Consider the following 22395-nt stretch of genomic DNA (forward strand, 5'->3'; position numbering starts at 1 on the left):
TTGACCATGGGTGCGTGGGTTTATCTCTGGGCTTTCTATCCTGTTCCATTGATCTATATATATATTTTTTTATCCCTTTTCTTTTCTTTTTTGTTATTTAAATGTATTTACTTAATTATTTATGGCTGTGTTGGATCTTCGTTTCTGTGCGAGGGCTTTCTCTAGTTGCGGCAAGCGGGGGTCACTCTTCACTGCGGTGCACAGGCCTCTCACTATCGCGGCCTTTGTTGTTGCGGAGCACAGGCTCCAGACGCGCAGGCTCAGTAATTGTGGCTCACGGGCCCAGCCGCTCCGCGGCATGTGGGATCCTCCCAGACCAGGGCTCGAACCCATGTCTCCTGCATTGGCAGGCAGACTCTCAACCACTGCACCACCAGGGAAGCCCTGATCTATATTTTCGTTTTTGTGCCAGTACCATAGTGTCTTGATGACTGTAGCTTTGTAGTATAGTCTGAAGTCAGGGAGTCTGATTCCTTCTGCTTAGTTTTATTCCCTCAAGACTGCTTCGGCTATTCGGGGTCTTTTGTGTCTCCATACAAATTTTAAGATATTTTGTTCTAGTTCTGTAAAAAATGCCATTGGTAATTTGATAGGGATTGCATTGAATCTGTAGATTGCTTTGGGTAGTGTGATCATTTTCACAATATCGATTCTACTAATCCAAGAACATGGTATATCTCTCCATCTGTTTGTCTCATCTTTGATTTCTTTCATCAGTGTCTTACAGTTTTCTGAGTACTCCATGCGCTTCTGAAGAACTTTTTGCTAAATTAATCTTTGCTCATTTGTCTCATACTTTTTAGTAACTGCCTTTTTCAGAGAGGTACTGTAAATCAATAATTCAAATATATCCTCTTAGGGGTGGTTGTATACATTTTTTCGTGGGTTCTCCCAGATGAAAACTTGTAAGGGGACACCCAACACCTCCTGTTGAAGCAGTTCAAACAAAGGAAGAATTCGACACCGATCTGAAATGGTAATCTTATTGCCATTAGAAGTCGTCTACTTTTATTTATAGCTTTTCTCCTATTGCAGTTTACTTTTATTTATAGCTTTTCTCCTTCCTAAGTCAGATCAACTAAATCAGAATTTTGTTCTAATTGTAAAAAACAAATTTGTGGTTCACAAATTTACCTAAGGTATACAGCAAAACATACCTAGTTCTCCCACCCAAAGTCTAAAATAAATGAATAGATAAGTAATACCTAAAGTACATTATTACAGGGAGAAATTTGAAAAAACGTCCCATGACTTGCCAAGTAGGTGGTTTTTGTGGCTTTATTTTTCTTTTACACACAGAAATTGAAAGCAGACAGACCTTGCAGAATACTTCAGAAACTGTGAAGTATCAAAATAATCTGTACAAAATAATGCTGAAGACTCTGACTTGGACTGATGCTCTCAAGGAGTGCCAGAAAGAAAACATGCAGCTGGTGAGCATCACAGACCCTCACCAGCAGGCCTTCCTGACTGTGCAGGCGGTCCTTCATAACACTTCTTTATGGATTGGACTCTCCAGTCATGACGTAAGTTTTCAGTCCCACTGCCAGGATTGGGTGACGGAATGTGACATTTTTTATTGCACACAGCATCTCTCATATCAGACTAAAAGAAACCAGAGATCATAAAATCTTACTCCAGTGAATGAATTTCATGAGGTATGTAATTTTTAGCAGCAGTCAGCTTTCCACTGTTGAAAGATCAGGTGCTTTATCGTTTAGCTTAAGAAAAATGTCTAATGGACATAGGTAGCTGAGCACTTCTTTTTATTTATTCCAGTCGAAGATGGAGCTGGAATCAGGAGCTGCCATGTCTCCTCAGCCAATGAAAAGAAGAGAGGGAGGGAAGAATTAAAAATTCAGATGGGGTTGGGTGAGCAGAAGCCCATGAACGTTATTAAAGGGCTTTTTATCCCTTTCCGAATCAGCAGACTGAAATTAAGCCACTCTGCAAAGGGGTTAGAATAGCATTTTGCCACATCTCAAGCCCTGATCTTGGGTACTTCTCATTCATTTCATAGCCCAGCAAAGAATGCTAGTCTCCTATTAATTCCCAGCACTAAACTACATACATGTAGCACAAACAGGAATGTTTATGCTACTAAAGCTTTTGGCTATAATTAATAGGGAATCTTTTTTTTAAAATAAAGCTGTAGCATTCCTCTTAGCATTGTAGGCCATTTTTGCCTCTTTTCTGAGCCTTGTATGTAATAAGCTGATGCTCTACCCACGGAGATGTATTGAAAAGTAAGATATAGGGCTGGTCTAAAAGGCTGCGTACGTTGTGCACTGATGGGGGTGCCACTTATTTATAAAGATTGTGATGTGAATTTTGCTTCCTGCGTCTGTGCAGTGTGTGACCCGTAAAGCCCTAGTTAGATAAGTGTCACCTGAACCAGTATTCCTAATCCACTCTCGGAGGGAAGGTAATTGGGAGAGTAGGAAAGAAGTGTCCATTGCATTATGAAGCAAACCTGAGTTATGTAGATGGTAGGCTAACCCTCAGTATACCAAGATGGTTTTAGGGCTGCATGGAGAAAATGTGATTGAAGACAAGTTAAGTCCTTGCGCAAACCCCAAGTTGAACTGGAGAATGGATGAAAAACTTAAAACTTAAGACTCAGAAGTAAACATTATCTTTGACAAACTCTGGACTTACTACCACCAGCATTTGTCAGAAGCTCAATTAAAGAAGCAGTATTTAGAAATTGCTTGAAGACTAGCTTCTCCAAAATTCTGGATTTTAAAATGTACCCTCAGGTCCAGCCAGGTTATCAGCTTGAACTGCTTCCCTAGACCTAACAGTATCAATTCCTTCATAACATTGCTTTACTTCCTTTCTCTTTTGTGTTTGGCATTATGTGAAACCCATCACTGTGTCTCTTGTGCGGGTGGTAATTAAGTTATCACATTTCCTAGTTTTAACCACCTTAAACCTTTTTAAACAAAAGCAGTATTGTCGCTGGAGAAAAATCATGAAGTTAGAATAAATTAAAAGAATAAAATTGGAATCACCTATAATTCCAGTATCTAGTGATAAATGTGGTTTAAATATTTGGTATATATCCTTCAAGTTATTTTTCTATGTACACGTATTTATTTTTAAGGCACTTCGGATCATACAGTTTTGTAACTTTATTTCCCCACTTGATGATTTCGGTCTTCTTTCTTATCCTGTTTTCAGTCATCACCTGTGTTTTTCTTTTCCCTTTTGCTCTTTAACATATTAAATTTTACATAGCTCTTTCTTTTGTATCTTCATGAGCTGCCTGAAATCTTTGGAACATGGCAGAGTGTAAGTAAATACAACTTTACATTGAAAGCAATGGGAAGGTTTTGAAAGATTTTAAACATGGTAGTAACGATATCAGATTTTGACTTGAGAAAAACTATGCTGGGCAGAAGCTGGGGAAGGAAGTGAGCAGTCCAGAGATAGAAGACCAGTTAGAGTTTCTTGTAGACATTCATGCAGGAAATGATGTTGGTCTGGACCGAGGCATGTTTACAGTGTCTGCAGTGCAGCAGTTCTGGGTTATAGAAGGTCTGGAGTGTGGCTGTGAGAGCAGGTCACTTGAGTACATAGAAGTGAAAGTCCATAGAAGAAGAGGAAGTCAAGAAGGCTTGGGAACGGTGTGAGTCATCCACATGAACACAGACGTCCCTAAGTCAGTGGTAGGACCAGGAGGACAGAGCAGGGCATGCGACACCTCCTTAGTAAATATCAGGAAGGAGCAAGGGGGCCAAGACCAAAGTGAATGTCAGAGAGACGGAAGGACTCTGGGAGTTTGCCAAGACCTCAGTGAATGTCAGACAAGAAGGGCATAAACCTCAAAGGAAATGACTGAAGGAAATAAAAATACCCACTACCTCATTCTCATGGCTCTGTGATATCTGAGACTAAAAAAAACAAGCAGCCTTCCCTTGGGGATGCTGAAAGGAACTTATTCTATTAGAAAAGACAGGTTTTAATCAAGATCAATCAAGGTCTAGAATTTAGTGAAGAGATACTTACAGTCTTAATAAAGAGATTTAGTGTTCAGTAAAGAGATGGTGGGAGTGGGATGACTTATCTACAAGGAACAGAAGTTCCAAAGGCCCAGGGACCTGGATTAGTTGGGAGTGCAACAAGGGGGAAGGAATCCAGGGTAATACTCAGTACAGGCAACATCACAGGGGCAAAGGGCCACATTTGAGGCCACTTGGTTTAGAGATTAACTGGCCATAAGTTTACAACTGGAACACTGGTAGAGAACACTTCTGAATGAAACAGTTGGTGGTGTTGAGGTTTGACCACATTTGCTAGTTTTGGTTCACTAAGGAGACTGTGAGACTGTGTGTGGCCTTTGACCCAATGTTCCAAATAAACCAGTGATGCAAAATTCCCCCAGGCCTCAGGAAAGCATAGCTCAGTGGGTCAGTGTGGAAGGGCTGGTGCTCTGGCAGCACCACAGGAAAACTCAGGCAGGCCTGTACTTCACAATCCATCTCCTGCACATCTGTACCTACCTTGTAAAGCCTCTCTCAAGACAGGTGGGTGGTCAGGCCCTTGTCAGGATGTAAAGATAGATGTTCACAGACTTCTAGCGCACAATAGAATGTATTGAATAAGGAAGTTTCTCTTCAAAGACAAATGTGAAAAGGGTGGTGTGAGAGCCACAGGGCCTGAAGGTTTAAGAGGAAGGGAGCTGACGTCTCTGTAGCTCTTGTTGTGTACCAGATAGCCACTGACTTATGTGTCTTACACGTTACCCCATTAATTCCAACCCCATGAGATTAAGTGTCACATCCATTTAATAGATGAAGGGATGGAAAAGTGGCAAGGTAATGCCACAATCAAAAGCTAACAAGTGACCGAACCGGAATTCAAAACTAGGTATGCTTAGCTCTAAAGCCCGTGTTCTTTCCACTACTACATATTATCTCTAAGTTAATCAGAGCTTACAGTGGTCCTCACTCCATTTTAGCTTTCTGATTTCCAACAACCAATGGTTCCAATTATGTGTGAGGCAGCAAAGCATAATGGTTCAGACCATGGACTCCAGGGCCTAATGGCCTGGATTTGTATCCCAGCACTGTGGTTTACATTCTGTGTGACTGTGCACATTACATGACTTCAGTTTTCTCATCTGTAAAATGGACATAATAATAGTACCTATCTCGTATGGTTGTTATGAGGATTATATAATATTTGCAGAGTACCTAAAACCATGCCTGGTATGTAGTAAGTGCTGTGTAAATATGTGCTAAACATAAGATAAAATTAAAAATTATTAGATTGGGGACTTCCCTGGTGGAGCAGTGGTTAAGAATCCACCTGCCAGTGCAGGGGACACGGGTTCAAGCCCTGGTCTGGGAAGATCCCACATGCCACGGAGCAGCTAAGCCCATGCACCACAACTACTGAGCTCACACACCACAACTACTGAAGCCTGCATGCCTAGAGCCCATGCTCTGCAACAAGAGAAGCCACCACAATGAGAAGCCCACGCACTGCAATGAAGAGTAGCCCCAGCTCGCCAGAACTAGAGAAAGCCTGTGTGCAGCAACGAAGACCCAACACAGCCAAAAATAAATAAATAAAATTAAACAAATTTAAAAATTATTAGATCGACCACGAGGGTCAAAATCATACAATAGGGATAACATGAAGTGTAACCACTTAAGATATATTTCTGCTCCATACAGGATGAACTCAACTTTGGTTGGTCAGATGGGAAACATCTTCAATTTAGTCGCTGGGCTGAAAATAATGAACAACTTGAAGACTGTGTAGTATTAGACACTGATGGATTCTGGAAAACATCTGACTGCGATAATAATCAACCAGGCGCTATTTGCTATTATTCAGGAAGTATGCTAATTTCAAATATTTTAATTCTTAAATTGTTATCAGTCTCATGAGTAGTGGAATTTTGAGGAAATGGTTTTGTAAAATCTGGTTTTAAAATTATAAAGCAATTATAATCATGTCCTTTTTACAACAAAATCTGTTGTGAAAATTTGTATTTGAGGAGAATTATTATATGTTAAATATTTTGTCATTAATTTGTTATTTTAGATATGTTTTATCTTTATTTTTGTCACCTGACGATAGTAATTGACCTTTGAGTTTTAAGTCCTTGTTAGCCTCATTTTGCATACATTTTGTGTTTATATTCTTATGGAAAACTTACACTTGTGGGAATTCTTTTGTAATTCTTATCATCAATGCTTAACATTTCTTTTATGAGTCACTGTTAAGATTCATTTGGTTGCTAACAGTAATTAGCTCACGCTAGCTTAAGCCAAAAGGAAAATTTAGATCCTCAGAAATGGGGATAGAGCTGAGCCTCCCGAGGAGAGGGGATCTCAAAGCCAGAGATGCTGTCTTGCACCTCTCCTTTCTGTTTCTCTCAGTGGATCTGCACTCTTCTCTTTATGTACTTCCTGCTTCTCTCTGCACTTCCTGCTTCTCTCTGCACATGGTGAAACATGGCAGCTCTGCAGCTTTCAATTTTAGCCGTAACTGGAGATGAATTGACTATCTCTGAATTCCACTTTTCAAATCTGAAAAGAATTGAAAGAGAGAATCTGCTAGACTCAACTTAAGTCAGATATGCCGTCTCTAGCCCAGTCGGAGGAAAGTGGTTTTACAGCTTCCAGGGGCCCACATTTGTGGGTTTGTGGTTAGAAAAAACACTACTTCACAAAGGGAGTTGCTGTGAGCTGGGAGAAATATTGCATAGTCTCTACCATGTGTTGAATCAGTGTGATTGGCTTTGAATAGAGCATATCTCTATTTGCATCTTTTTGAATCTGTGGCCTTTTCATAAAATGAAAAAGAAATGCTGAATTCAGATTTTTCTAGATGTCAGATTTTAAATTATTTCTGTTTGCTTTGGTTAAAGCAATAACTTATTTAGAACATCAAGTATTTCATAAAATGTTCTTTTAAAGTTAGAGAAGGTATCAGTAACCAGAAAATTGAAGATGAATTCTCAAAGTCATATTTAGGTGCCTCTTACTATGTTTGTATAGTTTCTCTGAAGTGGCCCCTTGTATTAGAAGTTTGGTGATGCAGGAAGACAGAAACTGCATTTAACCTAATAACACCTCACTTTCCACATTCTTCTACTCATTCCACATCAGGGAAAAGACAATTGTATTAAGTAATTTCCTTCCTACAGAAAGCCGGTTAAGAGGTCACATTTTATTTGAGCATAAACAGAACAAGCATCACCAGGCTATTATTTCTTGGCTTCCTGAATATTTCCTACAAATCAAGTCTAATTATGATGAACAGGATTTAACATTTATATCTGAAGTTAGAATTCTTACCATTAATTCTTTTTCTAGATGAGACTGAAAAAGAGGTCAAACCAGTTAACAGTGTTCGATGTCCGTCTCCTGTTCTAAATACTCCATGGATACCATTTGAGAACTCTTGCTACAATTTCATGATAACAAAGAATAGATATATAGTGACAACACGAGATGAAGTTCATTCTCAATGCCAGACACTGAGTGAGTATGTTGTATGGCCATTATATGTTGCATTATGCTCGTTAGTAAACAAATCTCATCTGAGTGTATTATATTCAATAAATATTTCTAATTAGCACTAGAACTCAAAAATATTCATCTCCTAGTTTCTACATTATCAATGACAAAGTATGAAAATTTGTGTTTAGTTAAAATGGAAAGTATAGGAGTTATCTCCTTTCTTACCCATCCGTTAGGGAACTAGTCTCTCTTTAGATGTATAAATGGGTTCTACTTAAAAAGAGAAAGAAATGACACTAGAGGGCACAGAGCTGGATATTAAATCAAGTTAGGCTGTGGGCAGAGAGAAAATAGGCCAGTTTGAGTAGTTGAAAACTTAGATAAGCCAGAAAGAAGCAGCTCTGCTTAAAAGAAATACACATTTCATACTTTCAGCTCTCAGGACTCTCCAGATATTTCCTATGAGATCCACTGAGGATTTGTGACTTTTGAACAATGGACCCATCAACTTTATAGGAAGTTCCTATGGAAAATATCAAACCGTTATTCCCCAAAGTGTGTTCTGTGGAACACTACTCTTGAGATGTTCTGTAAAGAAAAAGACCCTTAGTTAAAGAACAAGGGTGAGAAATACCACACATCTTCACTTCCTTTTAAACATTATCAAATGTGCATTAGCATATACTTTAAGAAATACTGACATGAATGAACTAGTTTACTTTTGGTTAACCAAAATTTGTAAAGTTTTTTTTCAATGTAGCTCTTTTCCGAGGAACACACTTTGGGAAATATTAAACTTTTAAAATCCTGTTATAACAGTCATCGCTAAGGAAAAGGAAGGTCTGTCTTTTAGTCCATCTAAGAGGTTTTTATTTATTATAGTCTTTGACAGTGTGTCATTAATATAGGTGGATTTCTACCAACTCAAAATAAGCCTTAAATGGGGAAAAGGAAAGTGAATCAATGTTTCAAATTCTCCTCTCAGCTACTAGTTTTCCACTATTCTGTGAGACCAAATTGAAAATCAAAACGTTTGAAAATGTTTTAACCTATTCATTTAGTACAACAAGATAGTTTTAATTTATATGTCTTTCTTATTTTCTACTATTGTTTAAGTTTTGGAGTGTGTTAAACTGGGAAATAAAAATTACTAAATCTATCAAACAAAGTGTTCTAAATAATTAATTATTTAAATTACTGACTCTTTTTTATTTAACAGATCCAAAATCACATATTCTGAGTATTCGAGATGAAAAAGAGAACAACTTTGTTCTTGAGCGGCTTCTACACTACAATTACATGGCTTCATGGGTCATGTTAGGTATAACTTATGAAAGTAAGTTGTAAATCTACTGTTTTTCACTATTTATATTCATAGTTCATTATAAACTACTTGTTTATCAAGCTGTGGAAGTATATTCTTCAGAGTATATGTTAATCAGTATACAAAATTATAATTATGCACTTAGCATAACTTAATACAAATACCAAGACAGTTTTTGTGTCTCTGCTCTGCCACTAAAATGCCTTTACCACCAAGCTTAGAGTTAAATGGTGGAAAATAATTTCCTTTCTTCACCCTCCCTCCTAGCAGTACAAGACTAACTAAAATGACTGCACTCCTGCATAAATCTCCAATACTTACTTTATATCTCTATGTATGTGGGATGAGTGAGAAGAGAAATACACTTCTACTAATGTTGCATCTTTGGTTTTATATCATTGGCTTGGGGTATACATTACAAAAATGAGACACATAGTCTGCCAATGGGATAGAATATTTGAGATTGCAAATGCCACAAATTCAAGATATAATTGCTATGAAAATTTTTTTTAAACACAGACTCTAATAATAGGGGAAATAAGACCAATTTAGAAGATACTCAATTAGAGGTATCCTGAAAATCATAAAGTTTTGGAATTAGAAAAAAATCACTGTGTGGGCATAAAGCATTAAAATCATACATCCACCCCAAAAAAGGGGCTTAATAAAGGGCACAGGACAATGATAGCTAGAGGTAGGGTAGGCAAAGAAACTTAATTACTCAAATCTGACCATTTTAAAAATAGTCTTCTCTTTGCTATCTAACCTGTCTCTTTCTTAGAATTACTCAGGTTTTTCTTAAATGTTTATGGCTTGCAGATGAGTTAACAAAAATTAAGCTATCAAGTAATGGGTAAGACTTGGGTTGCCAGCTGAAGATTAGTTCATCATGGTAGGACTTAGTTGCCCAATTCTTTTCTCTGATGATGCTTGAACACTCTTAAATTTAAGAATGGAAGAAAATGGAGAGGAACTAGGTAGAAAGTTCCCAGGCTTTACCTGAAAGTGACTGAGGAAACAGGGATCCCATGTGGAGCAACAGAAACTATACCCAGGATATAGTTAGAGATTTCAATTGTACCCTTTGCTGTACTTTGTTAGTTATATTATCAGAAACAACTGAAAATGTATTCTGTATTCTGCAAAGCATTTTCAGATCTGTAGGCTTTTTTTAAATCATCTTAACTTCTTTTATAAGATGTAGTTGTAACAAAACTTCTATTAAAATATACAGACATATGAGAGACATATAGAAAGATATTTCCAGCAAACAGTAAATTTGGCTTAAAACTAATTCTTACTGGGTTAATTTATATCCATAGCGGTTTTTTATCACTTAAATATGCTTAAATATTATTTAATTGTATATACCACCTATACAAAGGATTCTGGTTTTTTTTAAAGTTCTGACTCTTCAAAAGTAGGGCCGCGAATAGAAATTACTAAGAGAAGCCATGTGTCAACTGAGAGATATTTCAAGCCAAGTGAAAAAGTGATTCTTTTGTTATAACAGCTTTAGAAATATACCATTGCCCATCGCATTGGCCAGAAAATTGTAACTTTATTAACATTGGGGGAGAGGGAGAGAGGGACTCAAAGACATGAGGTGATATAAAGCAGCAAGCAAGAACCAAATCATATGTACCAGATTCCTTGTGTATCATGGCTGCAGGCAGATGTTTAGGTAGAATGCCTTGGGAGACGGTAATCAGTGAAAGGAAGAAATAACCAGGACAACAAGGAGTATGTGTAGGTAATAATGACATCATTCTTCATACCAATTCATAATTTTAATAGGCCTAGCAACTTGTTTTACCAAAAATTTTAGTAAGGTATATTCACGTAGCATACAATTCAGCCATTTAAGGTGTACAATTTACTGGCTTTTGGTATAGTCACAGGGTTGTGCAACTATCGCTGTCCCCCAAAGAAACATCATACCCATTTAGCAGTCCCTCCTCATTCCCCATCCCCTCTCCCAACCCTCAGCAACCACTGATCTATTTTCTGTCTCTACAGATTGCCTACTCTAGGTATTTCATGTACGTGAGATCATATAATATGTGACTATTTTGTGAATGGCTTATTCCACTTAGCATAATGGTTTCAAGGTTTATGCATGTGGCACTGTAGCAAGTATCATTCCTTTTTTGGCTGAATAATATCCCATTGTATGGATATACCACATTTTATTTATCCATTCATTAGTTGATGGGTATTTAGGTTTTCACTTTTTTGGTTATTATGAATAACATTCATGTACAAGTTTTTATGTGGATATATGTTTTTGTTTCTCTTGGGTATATACCTAGGAGTGGAATTGCTGGGTCTTTGTGTAACCCTTTGAAGAACTAACAGATGGTTTTCCAAAGCTGCTGTACTATTGTCCATTAGGGGTTCCAATTTCTCCATATCATGCCAACAGTTGCTTTTATCTGTTATGTTGATTATAGCCATTCCAGTGGGTACGAAGTGGTATCTCATTGAGGTTTTTATTTCATATCCCTATTGATTAATGATATTAAACATCGTTTCGTGTGCTTATTGACTATTTGTATGTTATCTTTGGAGAAATCTATATTCTGATCCTTTTCCCATTTTTTAAATTATTTGTCTTTTTTATTACTGAGTTTTAAGCACTTTTTAATGTATTCTGGATATAAGTCCCTTGTCAAAGAAATGATCTGTAAATATTTTCTCTCATCACTTTCTTGATAGTATAATTTGTAGCACAAAAACTTTAAAAATTTTAATGAAGCCCAGTTTGTCTATTTTTTATTTTATCACTTGTGTCTATCGACTTTGCCTATCCTAGGCTCGTGAAGACATACTCCTGTGTTTTCTTCCAAGAGTTTTATAGTTTTAGCTCTTACATATAGGTCTGTGATCAATTTTGAGTTTTTTGTATGGTGAAAGGAGAAGGTCCAACTTCACTTTTTTTGCATGTAGATATCCTGTTGTCCCAGGAACTATTCTTTCCCCATTGAATTGTCTTGGCGCCCTTGTCAAAAATCAATTGACATAAATTGTGCACAGTTTCGGTCCAGAGAAGTGGTTTCTATCACTAGTTTTATATATGTTAATTTTTTAAATAAAATAATTGTGTTAATTTCCATTACAATTAAACATATATGTAGGATAAAATGAATATTGGATGAAAAAAATAACAAAATGTAAAGTTATTTCAGGATGGTAGAATGATAAATAAATATTAATTTTCATGTTTATAATGTGTACTTTCTATATTAAAAATAAGCATGGTTTACTGTTTGAAAATATTTTAGAGGGATACACATAATTGTACAACCTTTTAGAAGGTGGTGAAAGAAGAAAGAAAATTAGTTGAGTTTGAAATATTAACCTCATAAGTGTAACTCAAGTCTTGATTTAATCTCTAAGCATAGAAAAAAGTGTTTCTTTTCTAGATAATTCTCTCATGTGGTCTGATAAGACCACGCTGTCATATACACACTGGAGATCAGGAAGACCAGCTGTAAAAAATGACAAGTTTTTTGCTGGCTTGAATACTGATGGTTTCTGGGATATTCAAACCTTCAATGTTGTTGAAGACATAGTTTACTTTCACCAGCACAGCATTCTGGCTTGCAAAATTGAAATGGGTAAGTATGCTAATGTAGGGTTTCTACTCCAGGGAAAGAGAATGTAAAGTCATTAGCTCCACTAGCAGGAATCATGCAGTTGTACTTTTTGAGTGGCTCCCTTGTATTCAGTCCTATGAGAGGCGCTGTAGACGTCACAGAGGAAGGAAAAGACACACTCCCTGGTGTCATGGTCTTGATCTCAAGGAATAAAATGTAGGTGGGGAGACAGCATTAAATGTTTATCACTGTTTTATGCAGGTTAGTCTTAGGTTATTTGGTACAGGCTTACATTTGTTGGGAAGTCAAAAGAGACCAATGAAAACAGGAATAATGAAAACAAAGAATGTACTGAGGAGGAGGAAAAGCTTGGTTGGGCCTTGAAGGATGGATAAGATTTCTATAAATAAGGAAGTGTGTTTGGGTAGAGTTTTGACATTACAGGCCGAAAGTGAATGTCTCTCAACCTTGCCTAATTCCTTAAATACGTGTATTTTTAAATGCATGTCAGTTTTTAAATTTTCACAGCTTAAAAACTGTTCCTATGGCCATTCTGCTCTAAGCCCTCTGCTAACATGGAGCCCATCACAGTTGCATCCAGGCCCATTTTCTCCCTCCACAGTCCTGCAGAATAACTTTCTGATGCACCATTTCCATCAACAATCTCCAGGGATTCCCTATTATTAATTGCTTTGAGTTCATGTAAGCTTTTGAGACTTTTTAGAAACCAGAGTCTCTTCTAAAATTCTAGGCTTTCTCTCAGTCTCCATTTTTTTCCCCATTTTTGGTTCAGTAAGTATCTTTTCCTGTCACGCTGATCTCTTCACTGTCCCATGTACAGTGTATACCCATTCTCATTTGCACCTTTATTTATGGTTTTTTTCCTGTCATGATGTCTTCTACCTTCTTTTTTCTTTCCTTTTTAAATAAAATTTTCATTTTAGAATAGTTTTATGTTTACAGAAAAGTCGCAGAGATACTACAGAGAATTCCCATATATACCATAACCAGTTTCCCCTGTTGTTGACATCTAACATTAGTATGGTACACTTGTCACAACAAATAAACCAATGTTGGTAAATTATTATTACCTAAAGTCCATACCTTGTTCAGATTTTCTTAGTTTTTACTTTATGTTGGTTTTCTGTTCAGGAATTCATCCAGGATACTGCGTTACACTTGGTCTTCATGTCTTCCTAGGTTCTTCTCAGCTGTGATAGTTACTCAGATTTTCTTGCTTTTTTGTACAATTTCAAGGAGCACTGGTCATGTGTTTTGTAGAATGTCCCTCAGTTTGGGTTGGCTGATGTTTTTCTCATGATTAAACTGGGGTTATGGGTTTGGGGTTTAGGGAAAAAACCACAGAGGTAAAACGTCATTCTCATCACATCCTGTGAAGGGTATATTCTGTCAGCATGACTTATCACTGTTGATTTTAACCTTGATCACCTGGGTCTAGGTAACGTTCATTGGCTTTCTCCACTGCAGAGTTACTCTTCTTCCCCCTTTCCATGTCATACTCTTTGTAAGGAAGTTACCATACTCAGTCCTTACTTGTGGAATGGAGAGTTATTCTCTACCTTCCTGAGGTAGGAAGTATCTATATAAGTTACTTGGAATTCTACACAGGAGATTTGTCTATTCTCTCCCGTTAAAAAAAATTTATTTCGTCATTTATTTATATCAGCACAGGCTCATGGTTATTTATTTTATACTTTGGGTTATAATCTAATAGACTATATTATTTAATATTTTGCTCAAATTGTTTCAGATTTGGCCATTGGGAGCTCCTTTACTTGGCTTCTGTGTCCTTTTGAAATACCATCATTGTGGTTTTGTTATTACTGTTGTTTGTTTTTAGCTGACTTTCTGGTTACCTTATTTCTTTTTGGTCCTAATTTCATCTAACCTAAAGTCTGGAAATCTAATTTATCAAGCAGGTTTTCTGACTCCCTTAATTCAGATGACTCTTTCTTTCTCTAGTCAGTCACACATATTTTAGTGGTTAATTGTTTTGCCCTCATTTCAGGTGGTGGTGTTTTCTGTGCCCAACTAATATGTGAGCTCCTTAAATAAAAGACAATGTTTATCCCTTTTTTTAATCACTCAGACAATTGTAATAGTTAAGAGCCTATTATATATGCTGTGGCTATAAGAGAAAGTATGCATTTGACCTCCCTTATTAATAAGAGGCCCAGTTTTATTTATTTTTTATTTATTTATTTTTTAAAGTATCTGATCAAGGCTATCCAAGGGTTCAGGGGAGGAAGTTTTTTTTTTTTAATATTGATTTATTTATTTTTGGCTGTGTTGGGTCTTCGTTTCCGTGCCTGGGCTTTCTCTGGTTGTGGCAAGCGGGGGCCACTCTTCATCGCGGTGCGCGGGCCTCTCACTATCGCGGCCTCTGTTGTTGTGGAGCACAGGCTCCAGACGCGCAGGCTCAGTACTTGTGGCTCACGGGCCCAGTTGCTCCGTGGCATGTGGGATCTTCCCAGACCAGGGCTCGAACCCGTGTCCCCTGCATTGGCAGGCAGATTCTCAACCACTGCGCCACCAGGGATGCCCCAGTTTTATTTAACTTTTGAAATGATTGCATGTCCAACCTTACCCAAAATATGTATTTTGAATAATTTAAATTTAATCACTAACACTTTTAATTTAAATATTACAGTTGACTACAAGGAAGACTATAATACTACTCTGCCACGGTTTATTCCACATGAAGATGGTATTTATAATGTTATTCAAAAAAGGGTAACATGGTATGAAGCATTAAATACATGTTCTCAAAGTGGAGGTCATTTGGCAAGTGTTCATGACCAAAATGGCCAGCTTTTTCTGGAAGATATCGTAAAGCGCGATGGATTTCCACTATGGGTTGGGCTCTCAAGTCATGATGTAAGTCTTGTTTTGTTTTCCAGAAATTTTCCAAATATGTTAGAGGGCTGGAAATCTGAGCATAAGATATTAATTCAAAGTATAACATCAGATTAAGTCCTCGGATTACATTTGCATCCCATAGTGCTTTCTATCTTTTCACAACATAGAGCAAATGGAAAATTATATTTATAGAGTGATCTAGGCAAATGGCCAGGACTGCAGCTGCCCTGCCCAAGCCATCCCAAGGGCGTAGTAGATTAATGTCTCAACAACACCCCTGTAACCTATTTGGGATAGACCAGTTGGAGAGCTGGTGAAAAGGGAATAGCACAGGATCAGAAAAACCTGAGTTCCAATACGAGTGGCAGGTCTTCTGTTTACATGTTGGGTGATCACAAGCAAGTTATTAAACCTTTGCAAGCTTATTTCCTCATCTGTAAAATTGGGATGATAATATTTTCCTTTTAGAGGATTATTAGCACAAAATTTATACTGTATAAGGTGCCAAGTAAAACTCTTAACATTAGGACTAATAGATGTATATTTTCTCCCCACTTTCCCCCTAGAAATTAACACTAATTTGAAAATAATTTTCTGCAGGTAAACACATCTTTTGTACCACTATTCGAACCCTATTAATTAGTATATTCATGTACTGATAATGATGTCTAGTATACAAAAAATAGACATCTACTGAGATTAGAATTGAAGGCCTAATTTAAATAATCTTTAGAACAAAGTGGGGAAAATAAAAGGATGGCAAATTAGGATTATAGAATCAAGGACAAGTCAAAACTAATCTTCCCATATGAGTTTCTTGGGAAGTATTTTTCTCTTCCAGACCCCTGCTGGTTGATGACTTCTGTAATATGAAAAAATCTAGCCAGAGACACAAACCACAAAACTATAAAACATAAAAGACAATATTTAGAATAATGTGAAGATTGAGACTGTAAATCTGTAATTGTGACAAATGGAAGACATTTGCATGTCATCTAATTTCAAGTGTTATATAAACTCATCCTTTAAACAAAAAAAACAAATCTAGAGATATAGTAACCCTGTCTCTAACTTTAAAGTCCTATTTAAATTATGCCAGAGCAAATGTCTCAGATCAATGCATCAAAAATAAATCCCTGATTTTACAAGTAGGTCCAGATCTACAATACTTGTAAGCAAATAATTAACACTCCATCCCTGTATTTTTTATAGCATGCATGTTCTTCTTTTTTTTTTTAACATCTTTATTGGGGTATAATTGCTTTACAATGGTGTGTTAGTTTCTGCTTTATAACAAAGTGAATCAGTTATACATATACATATGTTCCCATATCTCTTCCCTCTTGCATCTCCCTCCCTCCCACCCTCCCTATCCCACCCCTCCAGGCGGTCACAAAGCACCGAGCTGATATCACTGTGCTATGCGGCTGCTTCCCACTAGCTATCTACCTTACGTTTGTTAGTGTATATATGTCCATGCCTCTCTCTCCATGCATGTTCTTCTTAATGTTCTTTTTGAAGTCATACATCTGAATTCAAGTTATCTCTATTATTCTTAACACAGGGAAGTGAATCAAGTTTTGAATGGTCTGATGGCAGTGCCTTTGACTACATCCCATGGAAAGATAAAAAATCTGCTGGAAATTGTGTTGTCTTGGATCCAAAAGGAATTTGGAAACATGAAAAATGCAACTCTGTTAAGGATGGTGCTATTTGTTATAAAACTACAAAATGTAAGACTTGCTTTCAAATAACTGTATATTTACTGAAACATGACATTTATTTTATGCACATGATTAAATACTCAAAGGAACTTTTTGTAGATTTTAAATAAGGTTTATTCACAAGTCCTATCAAAATACTTTTGATACTTTGTGAAGAGAAACAAATATGATATGCCCATTCAGGGAATTTGTTCTCAAAGACTTTCAATTGTTCTGTCACTAGATGAGTTTTACTCTAGAATTTGTGAATTTTAATTTCACTTAGCAATGTTTTTCAAAGGCTGAGATGCTTCTTTTAAAAAAGGGTTCCACAGCATAGAAATTTGGGAAATACCTCTATGATTTACCATATTGATGGCTCTGAAAGTTTCTATAGTAAAGAGTTTCTATAGTAAAGAAATGTTTTGTGTAACTAAATGTTTTCCAAACATATAGGATCCTTAAAATCTAAGGAAAGAGCCCCTTCCATCAGGGACTGGACCTGGGGTCGTCCCTGGTGGGTGGAGTATGAATCATGATGAAGAGCACAAGAACCTACAACACAAGCTGCAGAGGCACTCTGGGCAGGCCACGAGATGGTGGCCATGTGGTTATCTGAAGCTTCTGGTTCTCTCAGTGCTTACCATATTTTCTGTTCTGAAGAATCCTCAAGAGAAGATTTAACATTTGGAATTTCAACAGATTTAAGCAGAAGAAAATGTGAACACCTTATCTAGATATACAAGTGACTACAAGAAAAGGAGAATGATATAGAGAGTGAGGAATAAAGACACAATCAAGAACTGACATCTTAGTTGTTAGGGATAGAAAATAAATTTAATCTTTTAGAAAAACAATTGAAATACATGAGAAATATGATAAAGTATGTAGAAATGGAGAGGACATCTGAGTTAGAGAAACAGACTTTATAGGATAAAGGAGAATGAAAACAGCTCAAACACAAATTCAGTGATGTACTGGGTTGAATGGTGTTCCCCAAAATGCATGTCCACCCGGAACCTCAGAATGTGACCTTATTTAGAAATAGTCTTTACAGAGGTCGTTAGTTACGATGAGGTCATACTGGATTAGGATGGACCCTAAATCCAGTGACTGGTGTTCTTATAAGAGGAGAGACTCAGACACACAGGAAGAAGGCCATTTGATAACAGAGGCAGAGATTGCAGTGATGCAGCTACAAGCCAAGGATTGCCAGCAACCACGAGAAGCTAGGAGAGAGGCATGAAACAGATCCTTCCTCAGAGCCTCTAGAAGGAACCAACCCTGCTAACACCTTATTTTCAGACTTGTAGTCTCCAGAACTATGAGAGAATAAATTTCTGTCGTTTTAAGTCAACAAGTTTGTGCTAATTGATTATGGCAGCCCTGGGAAACGAATACAAGTGCAAACTTATACTTGATCTTAAAAAGAAAATAACAAGTACTGGTGAGGATGTGGAGAAATTGGAACCCTTGTGCATTGCTGGTGGGAATGTGAAATGGTGTGTAGCCACTGTAGAAAATGGTATGATGACTCCTCAAAAAATTTAACATAGAATTACTCTATGATCCAGCAATCCCACATCTGGGTATGTACCCAAAAGAAGTGAAAACAGGGACTCGAACAGATATTTGTAAAACCATGTTCACAGCAGCACTATTCACAATAGCCAAAAGGTAGAAGCAACTCAAGTGTCCATTGATAGATGAATGGATAAGCAAAATGTGCTGTGTACATCCTGTGGAATATTGTTCAGCCTTAAAAAGAAAGGAAATTATGACACATAATGCAACATGAATGAACCTTGAAGACATTAACATTATGCTTAGTGAAATAAGCCAGTCACAAAAGGACAAATACTGTATGATTCCACTTATATGAGGTACCTAGAGTTGCCAAATTCACAGGGACGTAAAGTAGAATGGTGGTTGCGGGGAGGAGGGAGGAATGAGGAGTTATTATTTAATGGGAACAAAGTTTCAATTTTGCAAGATGAAAAAATTTTGGAGGTGGATGGTGGTGATGTTTGCACAATAATGTGAACGTACTTAATGCCACTGAACGGTACAGTTAAAAATAGTTATAGTGGTAAATTTTATGTTGCGTGTATTTTACCCCTTTCAAAAAAGTTGAATCTTCTTGAGAGGAATATACAAACTTACCACAATGCAAGAGTTGGAAGCAAAACTTCATGAAGAACAGTAAGGACAGAAAATGTATGCAGTCTAAAACAGCCCAGTTGCAGCCTGGACTAGAAACAAACAGACTTTGAAGATAAGGCATTTCCACATGTTCCCAGTGTAAGAAGAATTCTTTTAAAGCCAGCCCATTCATAAAAGTCCACTTGTCCTAGCCATGCATTGGTAGCCAATGTTCAACATGTTTTGCATCTAATGAAGCAACACACATTACTGCCTGTGCAATGAAGGAGTAGCCAGCTGTATATTTTTGGCAAAGAAACTATATTCACAATGTGGTAGAATCAAGAGCTTGCTAATACCGTCTTCCTCCTCCGGCAGCACTAATGAAGAATTGTCACAAGTCTTACACACTTTGCAGATGAATTTGCAGATGACCAAACGTCATCTGCAACTAGGAAACTTACCCAGGAGTAATCAATTGTCAAACTGAAGGAAGACTTAGAACTCAAACTAGTGGCATTAGTGGGAAGTATGGAGGCAGAAGCCAATCAAATAACTAGATTTCAAAAAAGAACAAGCCCAGGGGGAGAAACAGAGGATGGAGAAGCAGAAGGAGGAATGGAGAGCCATCCTGAAGTCTCTTGATGAAGAAGGAAAGGACAGCCGCCATTCTTCTGGAATCATAGGGATCATAAATAAAAAGAATTCTACCAAACTGTGACAAGGAGAAAAAAGCAGAAGAGGCCTTCAGTGACTGAAGGATATGCAGACCATACATAATGCATACAGAACAATGGTTTGGGTTGAGATTACTGGCCATACGAGGTCAGATATTTGATTCAGATAATCTGTACCCCACCAACAGGATGCCAGCAATTTACTTTCCAGTTCTCATACTCTCCTCTGTTGGAATTAACAATGGTCTTAAGGGGCACAGGCTTCATTACACAGGCTTCTTGTGTTACACAGCACAATTAAAAATTAAAGAGTTTAAATGGAAACAAGGGGAATTGTTAAGAGCTGCGAAGCTACACTTCTTTTGTTTGAGACAGATTTTGCTGTGCCGATCTGTTGTGCTTTGTAAACAAATTACCAAATTTTCACTTGTGGGTGTGATTTTTTTTTTATGGCAAGGTACAACTACGTTTTTATTATTACTATAAAAAGGAATCCAAAGAAATAAAGAATTTTAATTATTATTTCAAAGTAGTTACAGGTCTACCCAGGCTGTCTTTTCTTCTTCTCCTAGTCTGTCTTTCCAACTGTTTTTACTTTAGTCTAAATTCATCTTAGAGGGCTAAGTACTTTCCTTTGTATTCTCAGTTTTAAAAATGGTATCCCCAAAACTAACAAGAATGCAAGTGTGGGCTGTAGCTCTCTCCAATGTGTATTGAGTTGAATGCTTCTTACCCACAGGAACCACAGTGTCAACCACAGTGTCAGTGACATTTAATGAGATTTTAAAAGTCAGTCATTTTTTTCTGTGCATTTTCACAGTTATGTCTAACATTTTTACAGCTAAAGAGGTGTCCTCTCATACATACTCATCAAGATGTCCAGCAGTAAAAGGGAATGAGTCACAGTGGATTCAGTACAGGGACCACTGTTACACATCTGATCAGGCATTGCACAGTTTCTCAGAAGCCAGACGGTTTTGTTCAGAGCTTGGTAAGTTAAAATGTGTTGACTTTCTTTGACTCAGTAATTTAATCATTGGAATTTTTCTTAACGAAACCCTTTAAAACAAAGATTATATTTTTGAAAATATTTCTAAAGCACTCACTAATTATAATAGCATTATTACCCAATTGCCAAGTGGTGGGGAAATGGTTAAGTATTTTATGATATATGAGCTCAATGTAATATTGAAATAGCCATTAAAAATGATCAGTGTCAAAAAAAAAAAAAAGATCACTGTCAGACCTAGGGACACATACAGACTGAAAGTGAGGGGATGGAAAAACATATTCCATGCAAATGGAAATCAAAAGAAAGCTGAAGTAGCAATTCTCATATCAGACAAAATAGACTTTAAAATAGAGACTATTGCAAGAGACAAAGAAGGACACTACATAAGGATCAAGGGATTAATCCAAGAAGATATAACAATTATAAATATTTATGCACCCAACATAGGAGCGCATCAATATATAAGGCAAATGCTAACAGCCATAAAAAGGGAAATCGACAGTAACACAATAATAGGGGACATTAACACCCCACTTTCACCAATGGACAGATCATCCAAAATGAAAATAAATAAGGAAACACAAGCTTTAAATGACACATTAAACAAGATGGACTTAATTGATATTTATAGGACATTCCATCCAAAAACAACAGAATACACTTTCTTCTCAAGTGCTCATGGAACATTCTCCAGGTTAGAGCATACCTTGGGTCACAAATCAAGCCTTGATAAATTTAAGAAAATTGCAATCATATCAAGTATCTTTTCTGACCACAACGCTATGAGGCAAGATATCAATTACAGGAAAAGATCTGTAAAAAATACAAACACATGGAGGCTAAACAATATGCTACTAAATAAACAAGAGATAACTGAAGAAATCAAAGAGGAAATCAAAAAATACCTAGAAATAAATGACAATGAAAATATGACAACCCAAAACCTACAGGATGAAGCAAAAGCATTTCTAAGAGGGAAGTTTATAGCAATACAGTCTTACCTCAAGAAGCAAGAAAAATCTCAAATAAACAACCTAACCTTACACCTAAAGCAATTAGAGAAAGAAGAACAAAAAAAAACTAAAGTTAGCAGAAGGAAAGAAATCACAAAGATCAGATCAGAAATAAAAAGAAATGAAGGAAACAATAGCAAAGATTAATAAAACTAAAAGCTAGTTCTTTGAGAAGATAAACAAAATTGATAAAGCATTAGCCAGACTCATCAAGAAAAAAAGGGGGAAGACTCAAGTCAACAGAATTAGAACTGAAAAAGGAGAAGTAACAACTCACACTGCAGAAATACAAAGGATCATGAGAGATTACTACAAGCAACTACATGCCAATAGAATGTACAACCTGGAAGAAATGGACAAATTCCTGGAAAAGCACAAGCTTCCAAGACTGAACCAGGAAGAAATAGAAAATATAAACAGACCAATCACAAGCAATGAAATTGAGACTGTGATTAAAAATCTTCCAACAAACAAAAGCCCAGGACCAGATGGCTTTACAGGCGAATTCTATCAAACATTTAGAGAAGAGCTAACACCTATCCTTCTCAAACTCTTCCAAAATAT

The 22395-nt window shown here is 36.9% G+C and overlaps 1 protein-coding gene and 1 pseudogene across 3 annotated transcripts in view; both read left to right on the forward strand.

The window, feature by feature from the left end:
- LOC132522352 (CD302 antigen) overlaps window positions 1–22395 on the forward strand; it is a 131277-nt gene that overhangs the window by 63488 nt on the left and 45394 nt on the right. For all 3 annotated transcript variants that reach the window (XM_060152803.1, XM_060152805.1, XM_060152806.1), the window contains exons 25-32: window positions 1300–1526; window positions 5685–5850; window positions 7335–7502; window positions 8701–8817; window positions 12231–12425; window positions 15076–15302; window positions 16849–17017; window positions 20648–20797. In XM_060152803.1, coding sequence (XP_060008786.1) covers window positions 1300–1526; window positions 5685–5850; window positions 7335–7502; window positions 8701–8817; window positions 12231–12425; window positions 15076–15302; window positions 16849–17017; window positions 20648–20797 — 1419 coding nt within the window. The remainder of the gene's footprint in view (window positions 1–1299; window positions 1527–5684; window positions 5851–7334; window positions 7503–8700; window positions 8818–12230; window positions 12426–15075; window positions 15303–16848; window positions 17018–20647; window positions 20798–22395) is intronic.
- Window positions 19155–19850, forward strand: LOC132521920 (centrosomal protein of 57 kDa-like; annotated as a pseudogene).

Source organism: Lagenorhynchus albirostris, chromosome 6 (genome assembly GCF_949774975.1).
Source record: "Lagenorhynchus albirostris chromosome 6, mLagAlb1.1, whole genome shotgun sequence".
In the NCBI taxonomy this organism is placed as follows: Eukaryota; Metazoa; Chordata; class Mammalia; order Artiodactyla; family Delphinidae; genus Lagenorhynchus; species Lagenorhynchus albirostris.